The following is a 21,070-nucleotide window of genomic DNA, read 5'->3' on the forward strand; positions in this document are numbered from 1 at the left end:
TTATGTCTCCTAGTGTCTTTGCTGTGTATAGCCGAGATTCCTAAAGAAAGAAAATTCCCCTGTTTAGATGAGTACTTCTACCAAAATAATTGTTTGTTATTAGTCTGTATTTATTCATAATGGATAGTTAAGAATATTTCATTCCCCGCCCCCCCCCCCCAAAAAAAAAAAAAAGCATGATCTAAAAAAATAATGATAGATGTTAATGCTTGAAGTCAGACATACAGTTTTCCTCCCCAGGTAGGAACAATCATTGTTAAGGCATAAAAATGTTCTACTAACCAGTACTCAACCAAAGAGCACAAAAAAGAAAAAGATCAAATAAACAGTGCTCAATAACATATTTACACAACATGTAGTAAAGTGCTGCAACAGAATTAGTATTATTGATGAAAGGGAGCCTGTGTCACTAAATCCAACAGGAGAAAGCCAGCTGAAGCAGCTACTAGTTAAACTATTGATCATGAGAATTAGACACACATACAAAAAAAAAAGACCTTGTCTTTTAATAGACTCTGTGAAGACAGATCTCTTTGCATCCTCTGACATCAGTTGAGCTCTGCCACACAAAGCTAATGACACAATTAGAATCAAACAACAGGATAACAAAAAAGGTAAATCTAAAACTACTTCAAACTACAAAAAAAAAAAAAAAAGAGCATGCTAAAAGTCAAACCAATTACTACACAAACAGTAAAGGGGAGAAGAAATCTAAAAGAAAGTTTGGAAGAAAAACCAGCAGAGAATTATAAAAAGGAGTACACGTTTCACAAAGATTAATATAAAAGCTGCTAAAGGTTAGAGAAAGAAACTGGAACATGCACAAAAGATGACAAAAATAAGATGCCAGTAAAAGAAAAAAGATCTGTAGAAGAATGACAACACATGCGGTCAAATATAGCAGACACATCAAAAGAAGTTTTGTACCAATTAAAGCCTCAAAGAAAGAGAAAAATCGAAAGTTGGATAGGTTACCCTAACATCTTAGAAAGTATCCAAAGAAATTACAAACCGCAGGATTGATCTTTAACAGAACAATATAAGAAGGACTAAACCAAGGAAAAGAGCAAATAGTTTTTCTTCCCTCCTCCTCTTCTTTTGGGGGATGTGTACAGAAGAACATTAACAGAAGGGAAAAAAAATCCATAGAAAGATTCAGTTAGTGAGATGAAAGCAAAAATGCTACAGTTAAGTGCTGAGATTGCAAGACACCTGAAGATAGAGAAGCATGTAAAGCAGTGCTGTTTTATAAAGTGCAATTCTTTTGACAGCTGGTGGCATTGGAGGAAATAACCCAAAGCCTATAGGCTTCAAATTAAACACTATTTCTTTGGTTGTCAATGCAGTATTTTACCTAATGCTGAAGCATCATTCCACATACTTATTAAGTTTATTAAGCATTAAAATCTACTCCATCTGATAAAAGAGAGGGACAGAGGACAGATTGTAATACCAGGTTAGTAAGGTTAGAGTGTCACGTTGTACGATAGCAAGGTCAAGGATGTAAACAAACATCACCACTGGAAGCCATGCTTGTCACTTCAGGCAGATTAACACCACTGAGAAGCTGCCGTGCTACGCACTAAACAATACTTCATATAGAGTCAGCACCAATTTAAAACCCCGATTTAAGGCAGTGTCCTAATCCTTGCATAAGGAAAACAGGAGGATTTGAGCTTTATGTTGGTGTGAGCTGACAGTAATTCCAACTCCGGAGGAACCCAGACAGTCACTCTGCAAAAGGGCTCCTTCCAAATGCACGACAGACAGCATGCTATCAGTACTACCATCACCAGTCCAGGATGCCCAATCTGACAATGGCACATATGAAGGATTATACAAGATGTTCACAGCTGATCACGGCATTCAGCCATACAGACTCTGTACCAAATCCAGAACTGATAACATTTATAGATAGAATAGTTCAACATAGTCTAATGATGCAGACGGATGGAAAACAGTAACTTCGGGTGAACTACATAGAGACAAGTGTCAAAGAGGATAAAAGCTACAAGCAGAAATAAGGAAGTACACTGGGATGTACATGTCAACTGCACACATGGCACTGTGCCTACTGAAATAACTGAATTTTAAGCTGCCAAATACTTTCTATCAAAAACCTGCCTTCACACGGTATTCTCTCTTCCTCAGTATTCTCTAGCTGAACAGTATTTTCCATTCTCTATGAATTATTTTCAAGGTAGCATTTAGATGTTGCTGGTCTAATTCAAAACAAGGTTCAAAATAACTGGCAAGGGTGAACAAGTCTGAGGAACATCTTCCCTGCAAAACAGTAAGCATCACTTCTTTGTCAGGCCTGATGAAAGCACTGTATTCAGTAAAAGTTGGGTAACTTTTTCCAGCAGTATCTGTTGATCTAGTAGAAGACACCAGTATGCCCTATGAATCTGGCTTCCTGTATACTACAAGGCTTATGCAAAATCCTTTCAATTATTTTGGATTTAAACAGTAACAGATTTTCCCACCAGCCTGTGAGAACAATTCAAAACCACGTGAACTCTGATATTTAGAACAGAGTATGAAAAGGCATAACTACATATAATAAAGTAGGAGATACCATTCTGCTGCTAGCAAGTGCACTTGCATCTGGCAGGTGTATATGAATAGGTAATAGGTAGCTGTTTACACGAATTCTCAAATCAAGTGCCTAAAAGATTTGGAACAAAAGGTGTTAGGGACTGAAAACCAAGAGGTTTTTAATTCTCCTGCTGCAGAGCAGGAACTGAAAGGCAGCAGCTATCTCAGGACTGCAAGCCCAGGGGGAGGCAAGAGGAAGTAGGTTTTAGAACTTCACGTTGCACTTATGTTTAAGTACCTTAATGAACAATGTCCTGAAAGTTACTGAATTATGGCACGGAAGAAGCCGCAGTTGTGACTGCAGTGAGGTAGACATACAAAGACAGTCTCATTTCTCAAGGGGTGATGAGACACTGTAGTTTTACAAACAGATGTGTACGGTCTCTGTGTGCAAGAAGGAGGTACATCAGTAACAAAACAAAAAAGCCAGCAAACTTATAGGTATAAGTCCATTACAAGAAACTCCACTGCGCTCTATAGTTTAAAATCTGCTTTCCAGTGACTCAGTCTGGCAAACTTAAAAAAAAAAAAAAAAAAAGCCCTTTTCTACTCATATGCTGACAGTTATTTCAGGAATCGTTAAACAGGGAGTGAATAAAAATATGGATAGCTTCAGTAAAATAGTGTAAAATAAAACAACCAAGAAATCTTTAGCAGATTCTCAGGTTTTTGGGGCCAAGAAAGTTTTATAAACTGCCTTTAACCCAAAAGTGAAATATAAGCTATGTTCATGTACTCAAATATCAGCATATAAAAGTGCAAAATACAGAAGCTGTATGAATTAAACTAACACAAGCTCAGTACCACAAAAGCAGAATTACAGTGTCTGAGTTTAAATCCTTTATATTCAACTATTTAACAAATGCAGGTTTCACTTGTTTATGTAATTTGTTCAGTTAACACCTCCTACAATTCTGTAATTTCTGTGCAAGATCAGTGCATTTCCAACATAAAGCTTTATAAATTTCTCATATGCTACATCATGTTCACTTTCACAATTGACCAAAATTCACAAATTCTTCATGTAACAACGAACTCCCTAACCCAGATGTGAGTAAAGAGGAAATTAATGGAGTTCTATATACATATAGATGCTTCAAAATAACACAGAAGTAACATAAAACTGGACCAAAACATCTCTGAAGAATATGCAAATGGTAATTCCCAGTTCACTATCAAGACAGACATTAAACGGTCCATTCTGTCATGCCATCTGCTAAGCAGTTACCCACCCTGCTCTGTTGTCTATGCTATCTGTGCTTTATTTTTATTTTTTAGCATGGAGTCATTCAACTTATTTGGAAGTCAGACAAAAGACACAGTGGTGAACTTACAAAAAATCTGAAGGAATCGGAAAGTGATATACAGCAAAAATCAACTACAAAAATCAAGTTTCAGTGATAAGGAGAATTAAAATATTACTTCTAAATGCTTTCTTGGATTGACTCCAAACAAGTTAATGCTCAGCATATACAGCAAGTCATGAAAGCTTAACCTTTGTTTTCAAAATTCTTATTTAATAAAAAATAATAGTTAAATTAGAATACTTAAAATATTTGAAAAAAAAATGTTAGTTTACATTATGAAAAAAAAATTGTGGGAATTACTCTTGTGTGTGTGTTTGTGCACATGCACACATGTGCTTGTATGCGTGTATGGAATTGTGAAGTGTCCCATTAAAATATTACCTCAGGCTATCACCTTAATCGTGAGCCAAATACCAGTATAAAATCTTACCAGTACAACTGGACAGCAGGAAAGCAAAGATTCATGCAGAGAACACAAAAATCTCAGCAATGTAAAAATTTTACATCATGCAAAACAGAGAGTATGGAAATTGCCAAGTTGCCCTTTTAGATATGTACTAAATCTACAAAATGCAAGAGAGGACTGTGAGGATTTAACTGCTTCAGCAGTCCAGAGTCAGAGTGCAACACAGGCCAGCTTATATGAACCAGCTGCAAAAATCCCTGTGCTTGGGATTCCAGAGCATGCTTAGATCAGATGCATCTGTTTGGTTTGACGAAGACCTACTGGAGGAGATTCAACTGCAGAAAACCCGTTGAAAGTTGCTTTTCAAGTTTACAAGCCATTTCTGGCTGAAACATAAATGTGAAGGCCGATGCAAAAATATGTGTCCACTATGCACTGCATGCACCAAGACACCCAGTATAACATAAAAGGTGATTATTCACAGGTCTTGCTGATACAACACAACTACCAAGGGGATGAGGGATCCACTTGTCCCTGCCTCAGGTCTTCTTTTCATTTGCAACTCAAAAGAAAATCCACCACATATATTCAGTAATTTAAAGACTTGTTGGAGATCAGCTGTTTTGCACTGAGGTCACTAAGGTGAAGGAAAGGGTTGTGTTAACTTTTGTTTATATTATTTAAAAATCTTATTCAAGAATACCACTGTGCCTGAATATTTACTCTTAAAAAACCCTCAAAAACTAATTCTCCAGTATAAGCTAGAACAAGCCTGAGAAAGTTTTGTGTTATTAAAAGAAGACAAAGAAGGTGATGTAGAAGAGGAACTTTTTTTTTTTGGAAGGAAAATTGCTAAGGCTAGTGTAAAAGACAAGCTGAAAAATTATTTATTTGCCTTACTTTCAGAATATCTTGAGTTTCATTCCACTTGTTTGTCCACTCCTTGGTCAGCTCTTGTACCTATAAAAGAAAACAAATATTGGGTGGGGGGGGGGGAAAATCACATCTCTTCTAAAGTCCTTGATAATGCATTCTCAGAAAGGTACTAAACCTCTGTGCAATTCTTCGTGAAGTTTAATACTTAAATATTTAGAACAGGACTATTGCTCCTACATTAAGTGGCCATAGCTACAATATCTCTCTCCCAAAAAGGAAAATCACAAAATTCTTATTTATAAATGTACCAAATGAAGGACAGGGATAGCCACTTCAAATAATGGCAGGCATTTTCAAGGAAATGGAATAATTCCATAAACTGCTTCATCAGTACTATGAAGTCTACTGCCACACATTGATCCCTTAGCTGTAACAAGACGACAGCTCTTTTCCTAAGGCACAGGTAGGCATGTTCAGGCTAAAATACCCTCCCAGAGGACAGTATGGAGAGAAAGCAGCAGACAGGCAGCCTTCAGGAGAGAACCAGAACAATGTTTGCTACAACTTAGAAATCACACACTTGGTAGAAACAAGCATAGAAGTCAGAAGCTGCTTGCAAAGGCATTACACACAAAATTGTACTATTTAAATTCACTTCATCTGCAGAAAAGCTGGGGGGAGGGGGGGGGGAACCAGCTATGTGCTTTTATCACTTTAGATATAAACCCACTGTAAACAAAAAAAAAAGAAAAGAAAGTCTTCAATGCAGTTCCTCCAAACATCTCCACATTTGCCACGTACAGCCTAGCTTCCCAGTTGTCTTTGCAAATCAGCTGCAAATTAATCAATGCAAACTAAAGAAAATTCTCCTATCTCCACCTGTATCTCAAGATTTCAATAACAGAAAGCAAGCACATTTTTCCATGCATCATTATCATTCCTGCTGCTGCTAGTCGGAATGTTAAAAGAAAAAAAAAATTGAAAAGATTAAAGAAAAACATGAAGGTCTATCGTAAGTCTGTTCATCATACCAGCACAATTTTTATTCCTCAGAAACAATTTAAAAATTGTTCTTATATAAAGACAAATCAACTCATTAAAGAAACCCACCATATATTAGATAATTTAAATATGGTGATAAAGTCTTTAGATCTGTATAAACAAATTAATTATTGCACTCATTCAATTATAAAAAAAGCTATTACCACTGCAGCATCTACTACAATTCTTCAGTAATTATGTCTATTGTAATTATCATGAATAGTAATCACATAACCTTTTAATGAGGCTGACAAAAGATAATAAAATATGCTCGATATACTCCCCACGCAGAGGGGCCAACACTTCTGAGCAGGACAAGCAGTGATTACTGTCAGAGCATGAATAACACTCTAATTAGCATAGAGTCAGCAGTTTATTTTACTCAGCTACTCTTAGATAAAAGCTTTTCATTTGTGCACAAAAATAAAAGCACACTACACATAACTAACAATATTATCATTCCTCTCTGATTCAGCTAAAAACTTTTCAAAACCTAGTATGAATATGACAAAAAATAGTTTGCAACTGAAGGCTCATACTATGGTTAAGTAGGTCCTGCTACAATTGTAGAATACAGCACAGTAAGGATTCCTCCATATACTACAGAGTTGGAAAATGCATTCCTAGCAGAAAGCTGGCTGATGGAGAAGCCTGGAGTCTACTTTGCAGCTATAGTTCATACTAATACACATATTACTTTCATTTTTGTCAAGAAGTTTATTGTTAAGGTATCATTTCATTGAAAAGTATTTCAACATGTTTTAAAATTTGGTATTACCAACAGGAATCCTGAGAAGCACATACTGTACCAACTACTTAGGTCAAAACAGGATTCTCAAAGCAATGTATTCATTCTTTCACCTTCTGTAAAGGTCTAAGCAGTACCAGTATAAACCTTATTATTTAAAACAGGTAAGAAGCCCTTATTTTTTCAAGGCATCATATCTACATTTGATTGGCATCTTATTGACAATATTCAGCACTAAATATTTGCTGCCACGTAGCGGAATGATTCCAAATACTTTTCTCTCTCCTCTTCCAAAGTCTGAGTAATAGCATTTTTTTAAAAACAGTTTGCAGTAGTTTTACAAACAGGCTATAGAAAAGAATTAAAACAGAATGATAGAATAAAGAATGAAAGATTGCAAATTAGAGAGAGTACCATTGTATCTATATGCTTTTGGAATCTGTGAGTATATCTATAACTGTTTGGGAATTTTTCCCAGCCTCTACGCTGGGCTGGATTATTAAAACAGCTTGTTGTGAGGCACACTACAAAGTATTGAGACCCTCCCCCCAAAAGACAGCTAATTAGGTACTGAACATATTTGTACATATCAGATTTAAAGACTGAAGTTTTCTGAAAGCCTAGCCCACAACACAAGTTATTAATTACTTGAAAAGAGTTGACCATTTTCCCCATAAATCTTTTACTGCAGAATGCTTTGCTACTGTGATTACTGGTTACTGATTACTCTGATTTAGTGGCTTTTCCCTCTCCATTCCATTTACAAATATACATTTTTACTGAAGCAAGCTGGCCCGAGAACAAATATTTTCATTAAATAGAACTGTTATATAAATATCAGATACACTTTGTTCTTAGTTATAATGTTACCTTACATTAGTAGGATAACAAAACTACAAGTTCACACATTGGTTTTTTTTAAAAAAAGTACTAAGAGACAATGCTGTTTGGTGGGAGAAAATCTAGTTGTGTATCAAAAAAAACATCCTGAAAATTATCAACACTCTTGCATCCAGACGCCCTCCCCCTTTTCTTTGGGTTGTTTTTTTTTTTGTTGTTGTTTAAAAAATGTTTTATGAAATTATAACTCACCCTTGCTTCATTCTGCTGAAGCTTTTCTTCCATACTTAAAGCTGTTGGAGAATCCAAGAGGGCAATCTAAAATTGTAAAATGTAAGGATCATCAAGTTAAAAAAAAAAGGAAGAAAAAAGTTAAAATTTCTGGTGGAACCAAATGAAAGAAATGCAGTTCAACTTTTTTCATTATTTAGGATGAAGTGTTTTAAACTCCAATATACACAATTTTACCTTGAAATACTGTAAACAGACTAATCAAAATCTTGTCAAAAGGAGCTATTTCAAACACAAATCATTGGTTTCAGTACTATCTTCATTCACTATGTATATACATGGTCACACACATTCAGACACTGAAACTTGAGACATGTTTACAATGTGTAATTCCTGATACATCTATCTTATTTCCATGAAACATGCAAATTTATTATGCATCAATACTTAACCATTTCACTATTACACGTATGTATATTGTTTAATAAATACGTATTAAGGTAACCGGCCTTAGAAAAGGAAAACTACTACACAACACACACACACACGCAAGCAATACTCATTGTTATGTGACCTTCTACACTGAATCCAGCACTATATTTTGATAACCAGTATCTTCACTGATCTACAGAAGCATTTGCAATACAGTATTCTAGGAATATAAAGGAAAACCACAAAAGAAATTATACAGAGATTTATATTCTACTGTGCATACATAACACCACCTGCTGTTTTACCAACCATCACAAATTCCATTAAGTTAAGTAAGCCCTCTATTGTCTCCCACACAGCCATCTATCACACCCTACGGCTGAAGCAGATTTATTTTGTGATAACCCCTGTTTTACAGCTTGGAACTAGGTTAAAGCATTAGATCTTCAAAGGGGTCCAAGTTTCATCTACTTTGCTAACTTTAAATCAAAACATATTCGAAAATAAATTAAATTTCCCCCTTCCAAAGAATACAGGAGAAACACAAGTATAATAGAGTAATGCAACCCCACAAAGAGTTTCTAATTGTTTGCGACAAAGCAGAGCTCTCCACTTCAGTCATCTACAATACTTATTACTGCTTCCAGCTGTGGTCCCATTACCTTTTCCAGCAAATGTTTTACAGCACAAAATCTAGCTGAAGTGCTAGCCTTCTATTAAAACAAAGTCTATGCTGAACTGACATTTGACATTGCACAGCCCATCTAAAATAAAATTAGAGAGTTCTAGAAATAAATCTGAAGTATCATTTCAAATACTTTCAAATGGTAATTGTTCAAGTATGACATCTAGCAGTCCCGAGCGACATTATTTAGAAGAGACGACTGGCCTGAACCAATTGCATATTCCTTATTGTTAGCTTGTTTTCACCATCCTGGAAACAGATGAGAAATTAAGGCTAACTGAGCTGTGCAGTTTATAGTGGCTAATACTGACAGAAGGAAAAAGAACAAAGAGGATCATGCAAAAGGGAAGTATAGCATGATGCATTTTCTTACGCCACCACTGAAAATACTTCTACATATTTAGCACGTTACATGCTTTCTAATGTACTGTGCAGTCAAACACAAGTAAAATGTATTGTTCAAACTAATCCATACTCCTACATCTTTTTATTTACACATTTATTTACACATCAATACTTCATACCTTCTACTTCTTTTAAGATACTAGATAAAAGTAGCTCTTCAGTCCATCAGGCTAGATGCAGGAAATGTTACTGCTCAGTCTCCTTATGCTGTGGTGACAACCTATTCCACAGCACACTGCAATCAGGCTCTGATTATATTAAGAGAAAACTAAAAGCTTTGGGATGACAATTTTTCTGCCCTTATGTTAAGAGGTAATCTACTGGCCATATGGAAACTGATTCAATCAGGAAAATAATATTCATTCATAGCCTCATAGAGCTTGTTTACTCAAATCAATATAATGAAAGATAATTATCTCATTACATTCTAGAAATAGATGTTACAACTCAAGGAAAATTACACATAAATTTCAAGTAAAGCTAACCTGATTCCCTTGAGCAAGCAGGGCTTTTAAACGGGCTATTTCAGCTCTCAGCTCACGGATCAGTTTGACGTTAGGATCTTCATTAATGGTAGGCTTGTTGATGATGTTTTTGGCTCTATTTGCATAGCGAAGTGTACTTAAAGTTTCTCCATAATTGACATCAGCAGGTGAAATAGCTAAGGAGATGAAATCAGAAATAGTTTATCCAGCACCACATGTTTCATTTAATAAAGTTAGTTTGTATTTTTGAAGTCAGATAAACTCAATGTGGATGAAGAGACAGAAATACATGATTAACCAGTATGGCTACAGTTTGTTCCAATTCTTCACCTAGCTCCACTGCTTTCATGTCACTGTAATTTTGCTTAGTAAACACAGTATTAGAAGAGTGAATTAGAATAATCAGGTCTAACAATCAAGCACTGTAAAAAGATATTGCTGCCAATCCACTTACATTTCTCTGGTAAGCGTAAACATCCTATATGAATACTTCATAGGTTTTCTTGCAATTTTTTTACAACAGTAAGAAAAATGGTGAGCATTTTGTAAGTGTCAATGTAATCACTGAATAGAAAAATAATTTCAGGTAGAAACACAGTAGGTTCAGTCCATGTTTTGAAGGGAAATTAAACAGCATTCAAACAAAAAGCAGACATGAAAACAAAAACGAGAAGAGCTTCTGTAATTTACAAACCTAGCTGTTCTGCTGAGCTGCAGGTATCTGGCGGCCTACAGAACTGTTAACTGTCTGATGCATCAAGAGAAACCAGTATTATTTTTATGGGCAACTTAACCAGGAAAACCAACAGAGTTTAAATAAAAGTGTTAATGCTATTCTTCACTAAATTTTCCTAACACTATACAAGATGTTCCCAATTAAAAAGATAATCTAAACAGATGATAAAAACACAGATGAAAACACCATGTAGAAATGATGAGGGACCAGAAATGTTAATAATCAAATCAAACAAGAGACCCAGAGAACCAGACAATGAAAATACATGAAAAAATAATCAAGCAACCAAAATATTCTGGTCTTCCTCATTCTCTCAACAGTAATAAACATTCTTTTTGTGGTAGAGACTCCCTGAATTAGGGGAGATGCACTTGGCAACAGACTATACTTCCCCTAGCTCACGCTACCACTTCCCTACTTTATCTACTGCCTCTTCTACACTACTCAATTATTCTCTTTCTGGAGGGCTGTTACAATATGTTATAGAAATATGACAAATCAGAATTGGAGGTATTTTTAAGAACCTTTCCTACAGTTTGAGATGATCTTCCTGCTTTTTTGGTGTTTAGTTACAGAAAAGGCAGGCCAAACATATCCAGACAGCTTGTCAGGCTCTGTTAGGCAATTCGGCCACATTACTAGTGGAGTTACTATTGGAGAAAAGATCAACCATCAGGGCTCTACCTAGCAGAAGCATCATTAATAGATGAGGAAGTAGTTGAAAAAGAGCTGAGCACTGTAATTATTAGTGTAGGCACTGAAAGTTCAGTGTGTCTAAAACTTCTCTTCCCAATCTTTCTGTCAAAAAAAAACCAAAAACAAACAAACAAACAAAAAAAACCCAAACCCTAAAAACACTAAACAAATGACTTAACCATGTAACTGAAAGAAAACATCAAGAAGAAAGATGCCAGTACAGTGTTACTTAAACTGCCAGAAAAACAAAGCAGTCTGGTCCAAGATCCTCTTTTGGTACTACTATGCATAAGGAAAAGTAGCATGGATTCCACAATCATCCCCAAAATCATGCATCAAAAGAACTGCTATGCAAAGAATTTGACTATTACACAGCAACTGAAGAACCAGAATATGATCCAATGCATTTTATTCCTTGATTCTGCTCTTCCACCATTCCCACGAGAGGACTGCATCAGTTAGACTGCATTTCATTTGAGCAGGAAAGTGACAGAAATTTCAAAGCTGCTCTTTTCTTCACACCTTGTGTCTCCAAGATCCAAAATCCTCCCCTCCCCTTAATCATCTCCCCAGCTTCACTTGTGGTTTTTTGAGGAATGGAATTCCCATTACAATTTGTTGAAAAAACTGCAATACATATGTTGTAGGTAGGTTTTTAAACCAAATTATCATTACAGAGCTTCCTACAGGTAAAAAGGAAACTGTAAGAAAAGTTTGCAAAATTACATCATAAATAAATTTAGACAAAAAGTTAAAAAACTGTGTGCATTCAAAAAGTAGGTTAAATAAAGATGACAGTCTTAATCACTTAATGTCAAAAGAGACCAGGTTGTTTCTGCTGCTAATACAACACACACCACCACAGTTTTGGAAAAGCAAACTGATTCATATATCAGTATTGACTAGACGCACAAAGCTGGTGGGTTTGTTTTGGGTTTGTTTTTTTTACTGGGGATGCCAGTCTGCAACCTAAGGAGAAGAGGTGTAAGGGGAGAAAAGTACAAGACTACATCTAGGTCCATGTTTGAGCATTTACCATGAGTAATGGAGCTGTCTGGAATGCAAACAGACCTCAAGAACAAACAGGAACTATTACTTGAAGTTTAACTGCTCACATTAGCTAATCATTACACTGTGCATATGTCAAAGAAACAGCCGCAAGGTATATGTCAGGGCAAATGTAAGCAATTGGGCTATACATTTGGATGATCCTTACACAAACAAGCATCTAAGGACTGTACATGCACAATCTGGATGCCTTGTTATGCTTGTGACCAAATACTCAGCAAGTGATATAAGCACTCAAAGAGATAAACAGCAGATGAAAATGAAGCTCTCAAATTCAGGAGGCAAACCTGCTGTTGTTCATGACATTTCTAGACCACTAGGCTGCCCCCATATACACAATGAGAACCTACATGGTTCTACTGTTGGAAGAGATGTTCTGCAGAGTGTAGGTAAAGGCAGAGTATTACTAGAAAACTCTGAAAGAAAGAAATCATTAATATGTGTAAACAACATTCTGCCTTAACAAAGCATCAGCAATCTAAAAATTTACAGCCAGTCACTTCTATTAAGCATGAACTGTTCAAAATGCAAAGAAGTAATTTAAAAACACTTACTGGCAATCATTATAGTTTTAGAGTTTCCTCCCAGGCTATCTTTTAACAGCCAAGTCAACACAGAGTCCCTGTAAGGCACAAATACTTGTTTCTTCTTTGAAAGAGGATTTGTTGCATCCTGAGATAAATCAGCTGTGATGTGAAGGTAAAAAAAAAAAAAATGCAATTATGTATTTTCATTCATTTTATAAAACAGTATGCATTAGGCCACTATTTGTGTAAGTAAATAAGCAGAAAGGTATTTAATGACTAAAAAAACCAAAACAGACAAGCACAAAAACCAGACTTACCTAAGGCAGAAATTACATTTCCCAGAGTAACTAGAGATTTGTTAATATTCCCTCCTTCCTTTAATCTAACCCCGGTGGCACCAGTGGCATCTGCTCTCTCACTTCCAGCAAGATCTACCAAATGAATCTTGCTAACAGTTTCACAAGGCATTTCAGAATCAAATTTAGCCTACATAAAAATAAAAAATAAAGAGAAGTATGTTAAGCTATGAAATTCTGAAATTTTACTGAGTCCAACTCAGTGGCCCTTTCCATGTTTACCTTAACTTGTTTACAAAAGCAGAGTTTCAGAAGACAGGTATATTAGAGATGTCACAGAAAGGCATTTGATCATGAATTGCTGCATAACTCCCACACGAGTAGTTACTACTTTAAATTGTAATATTTGCAGCTTCCTAGCCACTTAGAGACATGCGCTGACAACTGTGAATTGGTATTTACATGATGCACAGTGAATTTTTGCTGCATTTGTTTTACTAAGCTTTCAACAGCGGTCTCTTTTCCTCAGTGAAAAGTGACAGGACGAGGAAACAGCCTCAAGTTGCACCAGGGCAGGTTTAGATTGGATATTAGGAAAAATTTATTCACTGAAAAGGTTGTCAAAGCATTGGAAAAGGCTACCCAGGAAAGTGGTTGAGTCACCACCCCTGGAGGTATGTAAAAGATGTGTAGATGGGGCAGTTAGGGACATGGTTTAGTGATGGGCTTGGCTGTGCTGGGTTAACGGTTGGACTTTGTGATCTTAAAGGTCTTTTCCTACCTAAATGATTCTACGATTCTACATTAGCTTTCAACAAGAGATTACAGCATACACAGACACATTTACACTCAATTTCTCTACCTGTCTTTGAGTTCAGGTAAGTAGCAACTGCACTTTTATTCTGTAATTTTTAACTGAGGCTTCCTCCCAGTTTTTATCTTAATTCATATAAATCAACTCAGAGTGCCCTGTTTCAAACTTCCTTCTACTTTTGCAGTACAACAGTAGAACAAAACTTTTTGCTGCCTGCCTCTCATCCTCTTCTGAAAGCTTTGCAATGAGCAATTCATCATTAGTGAACAGCTGGTGCGTGGGATTTTGTGTGTGTTTGTGTGTTTTTGGGAAGAGAGATGCAAAAAGTTCTGTCGGGAGAGTGAACCACCACTCTGCTGTCTTTTCTTCATCTAGCAGGTTACCCGTGGACTGTCTAAAAAGCCTCCCAAAAACAGTGAAGAGTAAAAGTCATTAGAAAAGGAGCTTACTACATATAAACAAAAAGATCACCATGCTCTGAGAAAACATGTTAAATCTCTCCATTATTCTATGAGTAAATCCAGGAACATAAATAGGTTTCCAACAGTAACTGACGAAGAGTCAGCAAGAAAACACTCAGAAAACATTTCCACACTCTAAGATTTCAGCCATGGAGACATTTTTTTTTCGCTAACCTTGGATAACACTAGAGCATAAAAGGTAGCCCACGTTCAGCTCCGGCTGAGGTCTGACGCAACATGCTCCTCACCCACTTCTATCCCAGCAGCATCATAGAACACACCACCACTGGTCACTGTTAATCACCCTGAACTTCCAATAATTATTTCCTCAAAATCTATTAAATAGCATTTTAATTAATCACATTACACTGTAAATTTTAAAGATTATTATCACTGATAAATATATTTATAATACTCAGAATAGTATTTTTACACTTCTAAATTCCCCTATCACAGGACAACACCACAGTCATTACCTACTCATACCTGTTTATCTGACAACCTTATTTTTTTAATTATCGTATGAACTACTTATATTCACATATAAACACATATTAAGATGGGGGGTGTGGGGGGGTGCTTTGTTACCTGAGTGAAGTTGATAGTGAAAATGGCATGCGACCTACTACTGACATCATTCATTCCAGTTGCAGCCGTTGTTCTATTTATATTTCCTGCATCCATAAGTTCCTCTACATCAGCATAATTTTGCACTAAATGTTTAGACAAATCTGAAGAAGAGCAGAGTGTTACAGTGTGCTCATACATGCACTTGATTTTCTTTAAAAAAAGATTCAAATTACCCCCACTACTGCAAAGTATTGCTAAATTAGTGTTTATTGTCATACTTGTTTATCAATTAAGGAAAGCAATGAAGCCTCATGTGAGCAATGGAGAATTTAGACATTTACAGTAAATCAAGAAAAAAATATGCAATCTTACTAAAGTATTTAGTGCATTAACATAAGATAAACCCTTGAGAGCTGTGAACCTTCCCTAGTAGAGGACAGATTAAGACAATTAGATTCTAATAGGTTCTTTCCATCTAAGCATTAAAGATTTATAAATTACAGTCAACAAGTTCTTAAAACCAATTGCATCTCTTAACATTATTTAAAAATGTGGTTTAAGTTTAAAGATAAAAACTGTGTATGTATAATAAGCTTAGAATTGGGAAAGCAAATGGGGATACAAAATGAGAGGATATTCTCCTTTAATCTTTTATATCAAATGAAAGCACTGTATCCATCATCATTTATATTTTAAAAGATAAAAATGTCCTATGCAATTAGACGTGACATTTTAGAATATACAGAGGCAATAAAATATCCAGTGCAAAACACTTTACCCTCAACATACGGCCCGTCCTTCGGATGTTCTCGTATTCGTAAATTATTAGTTTTTGATGACTTCCGTCTGAGAAGATCTCTGACACGTTCATTATAAATTTCCAGATAACTGAAAGAAAAAGATTAGAAAACCACTGACTGATTCAACAGTCTTTAAAGGAAGGAGAGCTGTCTTAACACTGTGTTTGAAAGCAAGATGTCTGGAGAAGCTAGGCTCCAAAGCTGGCTAAAGCTAGTAATGACTACAGCACACTTGTATCATAAGGAAAAAAGCCAGAAGCAAGTAGAAGGGAAGCAGACATTAGCAAGATCAAGATCTCCTAATGCCAGTCTGAAATAAAGGTACAAATAAGGAAGATGCTGTTCAGTACCAAAGGCATTTTCACTATCATTTAATCAAAGCAAAATGCACAACTGTTGAAGTTAGAAGTATTGCGTATTTTGACTACGACTGCCAACAAAAATCAATTATAGGATTGAGGGCAAGCATGGAAAGTTATTTGAAAAAGACACACTTTTCTCAGAGATAAAGTGAAACCGGGTGGTTTTAACTGTAACAAGTTCGATAACCAGCAAGCTTATTAACACACCAAGACCTACCTGACTTCTGTTCGAAAGGATGCTTCATTCCGCTTTGTTTTTTCACTTATTTTGCTGAATAATCCTTCACAAATTCGAGGTATTAAACCTGCATCACCCTGCAACAACAATAATTCTTATTTCCAAGGCTATGTACACATGCACAATAAATTTTGAAACATAAAACCCAAGATCACTAGCTGAACATTCCAACGTCCAGAAAGGGGGGAGGGGGAACAAAACTTTTCAACAAATACTCTCTAGCACTTTATTTAACTGAAGTCACCTTGAGACTTTAATCCTTGTGTGTGTTGGAACATACATACTAGCTCCAATTCTTTGCTATTGGGATATATTTTGTCCCTCCCTTTTAGTTCAAATAATCCCAAATGCTTAACGCAGAAACCAGCTCCTCAGAGCAACAAATGAACTGCCTTATCTCAATAACATCTAATTTCCTCTCTCTCATTTCACTATGGACTTGGCAACACCTGCAGAGAACGGGACAAGAGCCACGAACATGCGCCCATGAGCCATTCTTATACAAACCCCCAAAGCCCAGCTCACAGTCCTGCCTGTCTTGAAGGATGCAGCAGGTCCTCTGGATAAATTACCATGCAATAACAAAACCAAAACTACAGTCACTGTATCCCACAATGCAGCCGAATTAAATTTGGTATCTAAATTCTGAATGCTCAACTCTGCAGTTAAAGGGTTCTTACATGTAAAGTGCTCAGTCAGTTTAATAAAGCAAACCGAAAAAAACATATTCCTTCTCACAGATCCCTACAGACTGTGTGGTTTACTAGCAGGGCTGCAACTATCCATTACAGGGTCTTTGCCACTTCAGCTAACAGAGCGGCCAGCAGCGCAGGACATCATTGTCTCTGTTAAACTGGCACTTGAGAATTGAGCCTCATCCCAGTGAGTCTGCTGCTCCACCGCTGATGTCAAACACGTGTCAGACTGCAAGAGATATCCAGAGAGTTAGCATGCAGCTCTCCTCTCCGTGTTGCTCCAGGGAGACCCCTTTCCAGGCAAGCAGTAAATGAAAGCCAGCGCCATCCCCAGCCGCAGAGCTGGGAGCAGGGGAGCGCACGCAGCTCTGTTCCCAGCTGACGAGGGGTTGCTTGCTCCCAGCTGCCCCATCCCACTGGGTCTGGTTATGTAGATGACCAACTACCTGCTGGGCACATCTCCTACCCACCACTTCGGGACAGCAGCTAACACTCCTTCAGAGCTGGAATGAGTGAACATAGCTCCCAGGAATAAAGGGTGAAGACACATACATACAGATAAGCTTTAGGCTCAGAGCTGCAAACTCAGAAGTAGCTTACAAAACAGTCTGTCAGCTATAATTTGCCTCCAGTCCAAAAACACGCAAGAGATTTGATGCGATGGACTAATTCTAATTCTATGCACCGCTGAGGCAAGAAATGTTCTTGCTTAGAGTTAGGGGCCTTATAATTAAACAGGAGGCAAATAGGACATATCAGCCCAAACATCCAGCATGAGCATAGCCCAGACACTCCAGGCACCCAGGAGTTTGCCTGGTGGCATTCTACAGACACCTGGCAGCAGAAAAACATGAGGACAGCAGACTCCCCTGCACCACACTCTGGCAGGGGAGTGCTCCACAAGCAAAGATTTCTCTTCTACTCAGACCCCCACATAAAATCTGACCATTTTTGCCCAAGCGCACACCAGTCTTCTCCCACTCTGGCCCCCTCTGTCCTCATCCTTCGTCTTCCCCCTGCATTCTCTGTCCCAGCAATCTTCTTCCAGGTGCACCTCTGAGCTCCTCTTCCTCTTTCCTTTGCCCCGATATAATTCCTCATTCATCATCCAGTCTTTTTTTTAAAAAAAAAAAAAAAAAAATCATACTCTATCCCACCATTCTGCCCTTTTCCGACTTCTTCCTCCTCTTAATCAGACCCTCTCTGTCCTTCTCAAACCAGGTCTCATTCTTTGAAATAATAATCTGTTCTCCTATCATACCTAGCCCTTCACCCTACTGCACTTTGGTTTAAAAAAAAGAAGAAAAAAAAAAACATAACAACTCCTAGTCAAAGGGAGAAACTTGCAGTTGCAGTTTAATCAGGCTTTTTTTTGAGACTGTTGCCTTTGTTAACAGAGGAGCAGCCTTTCCCAATCTGTATCATTCTCTACCTCCAGTTAAAGTTTCAGGGTTCAGTGTTGGAAATTCCTATAGGCTTGCTTTTTTTTTTTTTTTTTTTTTTTGAACACTGGAAGGGGAAAAAGACTTTTCTTTCATCTCATGCTTGGAAACACCTGAATAGTTTTAATTAAAGCTTAATGAAAAAATATGAAAGATCCATCACAAAGTTTCAGGCAAGTCATTAGTGTCTGACATCATTTAGCAACTGTAAAGGTCTCAAAATAGGAAAATTTAGGTCTAATTGAGTAACTTCAACCATAGCAATATAACGATGAGAAAGGAGGAACACACAGTTCTCAGCATATTTTATCAATAAAATTTACATCTTACAGAATGTACACTCTTCATTAGAAACTATATTGAAACATTTTCTCCCTTTTCACCCCCTACAGCTCCAGGGCAGAATCAACTACATATTTGACAGGGTTTTTTTCTGGGTTGCAGAGTTTCCAGTCACGGAAATCTGTAGAACCAAAAGAGGTAGTTCACTCCAGAGCTGAATTTTCTCATTAAAAGCCCGTTTTCCTTCTGTGCTATCTAACCAGAAAACTCCTTATTGCAATTTAAATGTACTGGGTTTTACCCATCTACCTTGGGCATAGGGAACAAATCATTCCCTTCCATTCTGCAGCCGCCTCTCATGTCTTGGAAGACTTTTTATTTCTCCACTATCTTCCTTTCTCTGCATAAGCAAGCCTGACTTTCCTGACAGATCGTATTTTATAGATCTCTGATCATTTCAGTGTCTCTGCTCAAGACTTAATTCTAACTGGTCCACATATTTCTTGAAATGATTGTAGCACACAGTATTGCAGAAGAAGCCTTCCAGAGCCAAGAACAGCAGATACTGAAAGCAAAATGAGAATAGAAATCATACTTTTTAAGGAGAAGTAAGGAAAAAAGAAAATTTATATCCAATTCAAGTTTTCTTATAGCACCATAGTCTCTCTGACAGGGCCATCAATTTTCAAGCATTTAACTTGGCGGCTGAGTATATTTTATACACACTCTGTACAAAGCCAGATTAAAGTATTTATGTATCATGGCAAGAAGATTAGACCTTTATTATTGAACAGTGTCAAACAAACTTCAGCACCTATTCATTTGCAAAATGTCTTGATGATTACGGTCATTACATACAGTGAGGTAGTCTCATAAAAATGTCACTTTTATAAATTTCTTAAATAGAAATCCACATCTAGGTCATAAGATCTTTTCTGGTTACAAAAGTCTATTCTGCTTACCATTTTGAAGTTAAATATAAAGCTACTTATTCTGTGACAACTGAAAGAAAAAGATTTACAGCTAATTTACTCTCCTAAGCTAAAGAAGGTACAATGTGGCCAATCTTACTACATTTCAGAAGAGCGATTTATCTAAGGAAGGACAAGCGGTAATATTCTCCTTTTCAATTCTGCTGGGAGAAGATATGATGTATTTTCTTTCCCCAAGGATTAAACCTTACGGGATGAAACCTGTAGAGGCTGCATGGCAAACATCATGGCAAACAGGCTTCATCTCAGCTGGACCTTTTAAACTGCTCCAATCCCAACAGTTTAGTGGGTTCTTTCTGTCCTTGGACAGGCACGGAGGCAACTGCAAGAAACTACTTCCATCCTTTACTCAAAAACTGCCAAATATTCCCCCTATCACACCTTCCTCTTCCAGAGTCTTCACTGCAGTGCTCAACAGGACGTAATCCTTAAAATTAAAGTTACTCAATCATCTTATAATGGTTTGCTGAAACCTACATTTAGCTACTCTCATCCCCAGTTTCTACTCCTCACTTGATGGCCTTCTCTAAACAGGGGACAAGGAGCTAGTTTAATCTTCTGACCCTTTAAAAAGAGGTCTAAAAAACAGATCTCTTAAGAAAGGGCTCATCATCCATGTTCTCAAAACCAGTATCTTCTTTTTTCTTGTCTTGAGTTGGCATAGAAAATAAGCAGAAACATTTGCAATTTTGGGGTTTGTTACTGAACAAAAATTACTGCTTTTTGTCCAACATGACAGAGCATTACTGAAAGACACATCTTCCAACTGTATATATCTACCTATAAAACAAAGAGCTTCTGAAACCTCTGATTACATGGAGGGTGAGTAGCAGATAGACAGTATCAGTAATAATTTCACAAAACCGTGTTCTTGCAATAGCCTAATTTCAATGCACTGCTACAGAATAAAATAAAAAAAACCCAAAAAACAAAAAACACCTGCTCAGCTGATGCAGGGCGAGCAGTGGACGTTTTCTACCTGGATTTCTCCAAGGCTTTCGATACAGTTTCCAACAGCCGCCTCCTGAAGAAGCTGA

General features: G+C 36.9%; 1 protein-coding gene across 6 annotated transcripts in view; it reads right to left on the reverse strand.

Moving 5' to 3' along the window:
• KIF16B (kinesin family member 16B) overlaps nt 1–21,070 on the reverse strand; it is a 166,652-nt gene that overhangs the window by 98,595 nt on the left and 46,987 nt on the right. For all 6 annotated transcript variants that reach the window (XM_080408507.1, XM_080408504.1, XM_080408503.1 and 3 more), the window contains exons 5-12: nt 16,602–16,699; nt 16,001–16,110; nt 15,241–15,383; nt 13,399–13,567; nt 13,109–13,240; nt 10,055–10,230; nt 8,069–8,134; nt 5,212–5,271 (exon numbers count right to left, since the gene is read on the reverse strand). In XM_080408507.1, the coding sequence (XP_080264633.1) occupies nt 5,212–5,271; nt 8,069–8,134; nt 10,055–10,230; nt 13,109–13,240; nt 13,399–13,567; nt 15,241–15,383; nt 16,001–16,110; nt 16,602–16,699 (954 nt within the window). The remainder of the gene's footprint in view (nt 1–5,211; nt 5,272–8,068; nt 8,135–10,054; nt 10,231–13,108; nt 13,241–13,398; nt 13,568–15,240; nt 15,384–16,000; nt 16,111–16,601; nt 16,700–21,070) is intronic.

The sequence above is a fragment of the Falco punctatus genome (assembly GCF_963210335.1).
Source record: "Falco punctatus genome assembly, chromosome: 12".
Taxonomy (NCBI): domain Eukaryota; kingdom Metazoa; phylum Chordata; class Aves; order Falconiformes; family Falconidae; genus Falco; species Falco punctatus.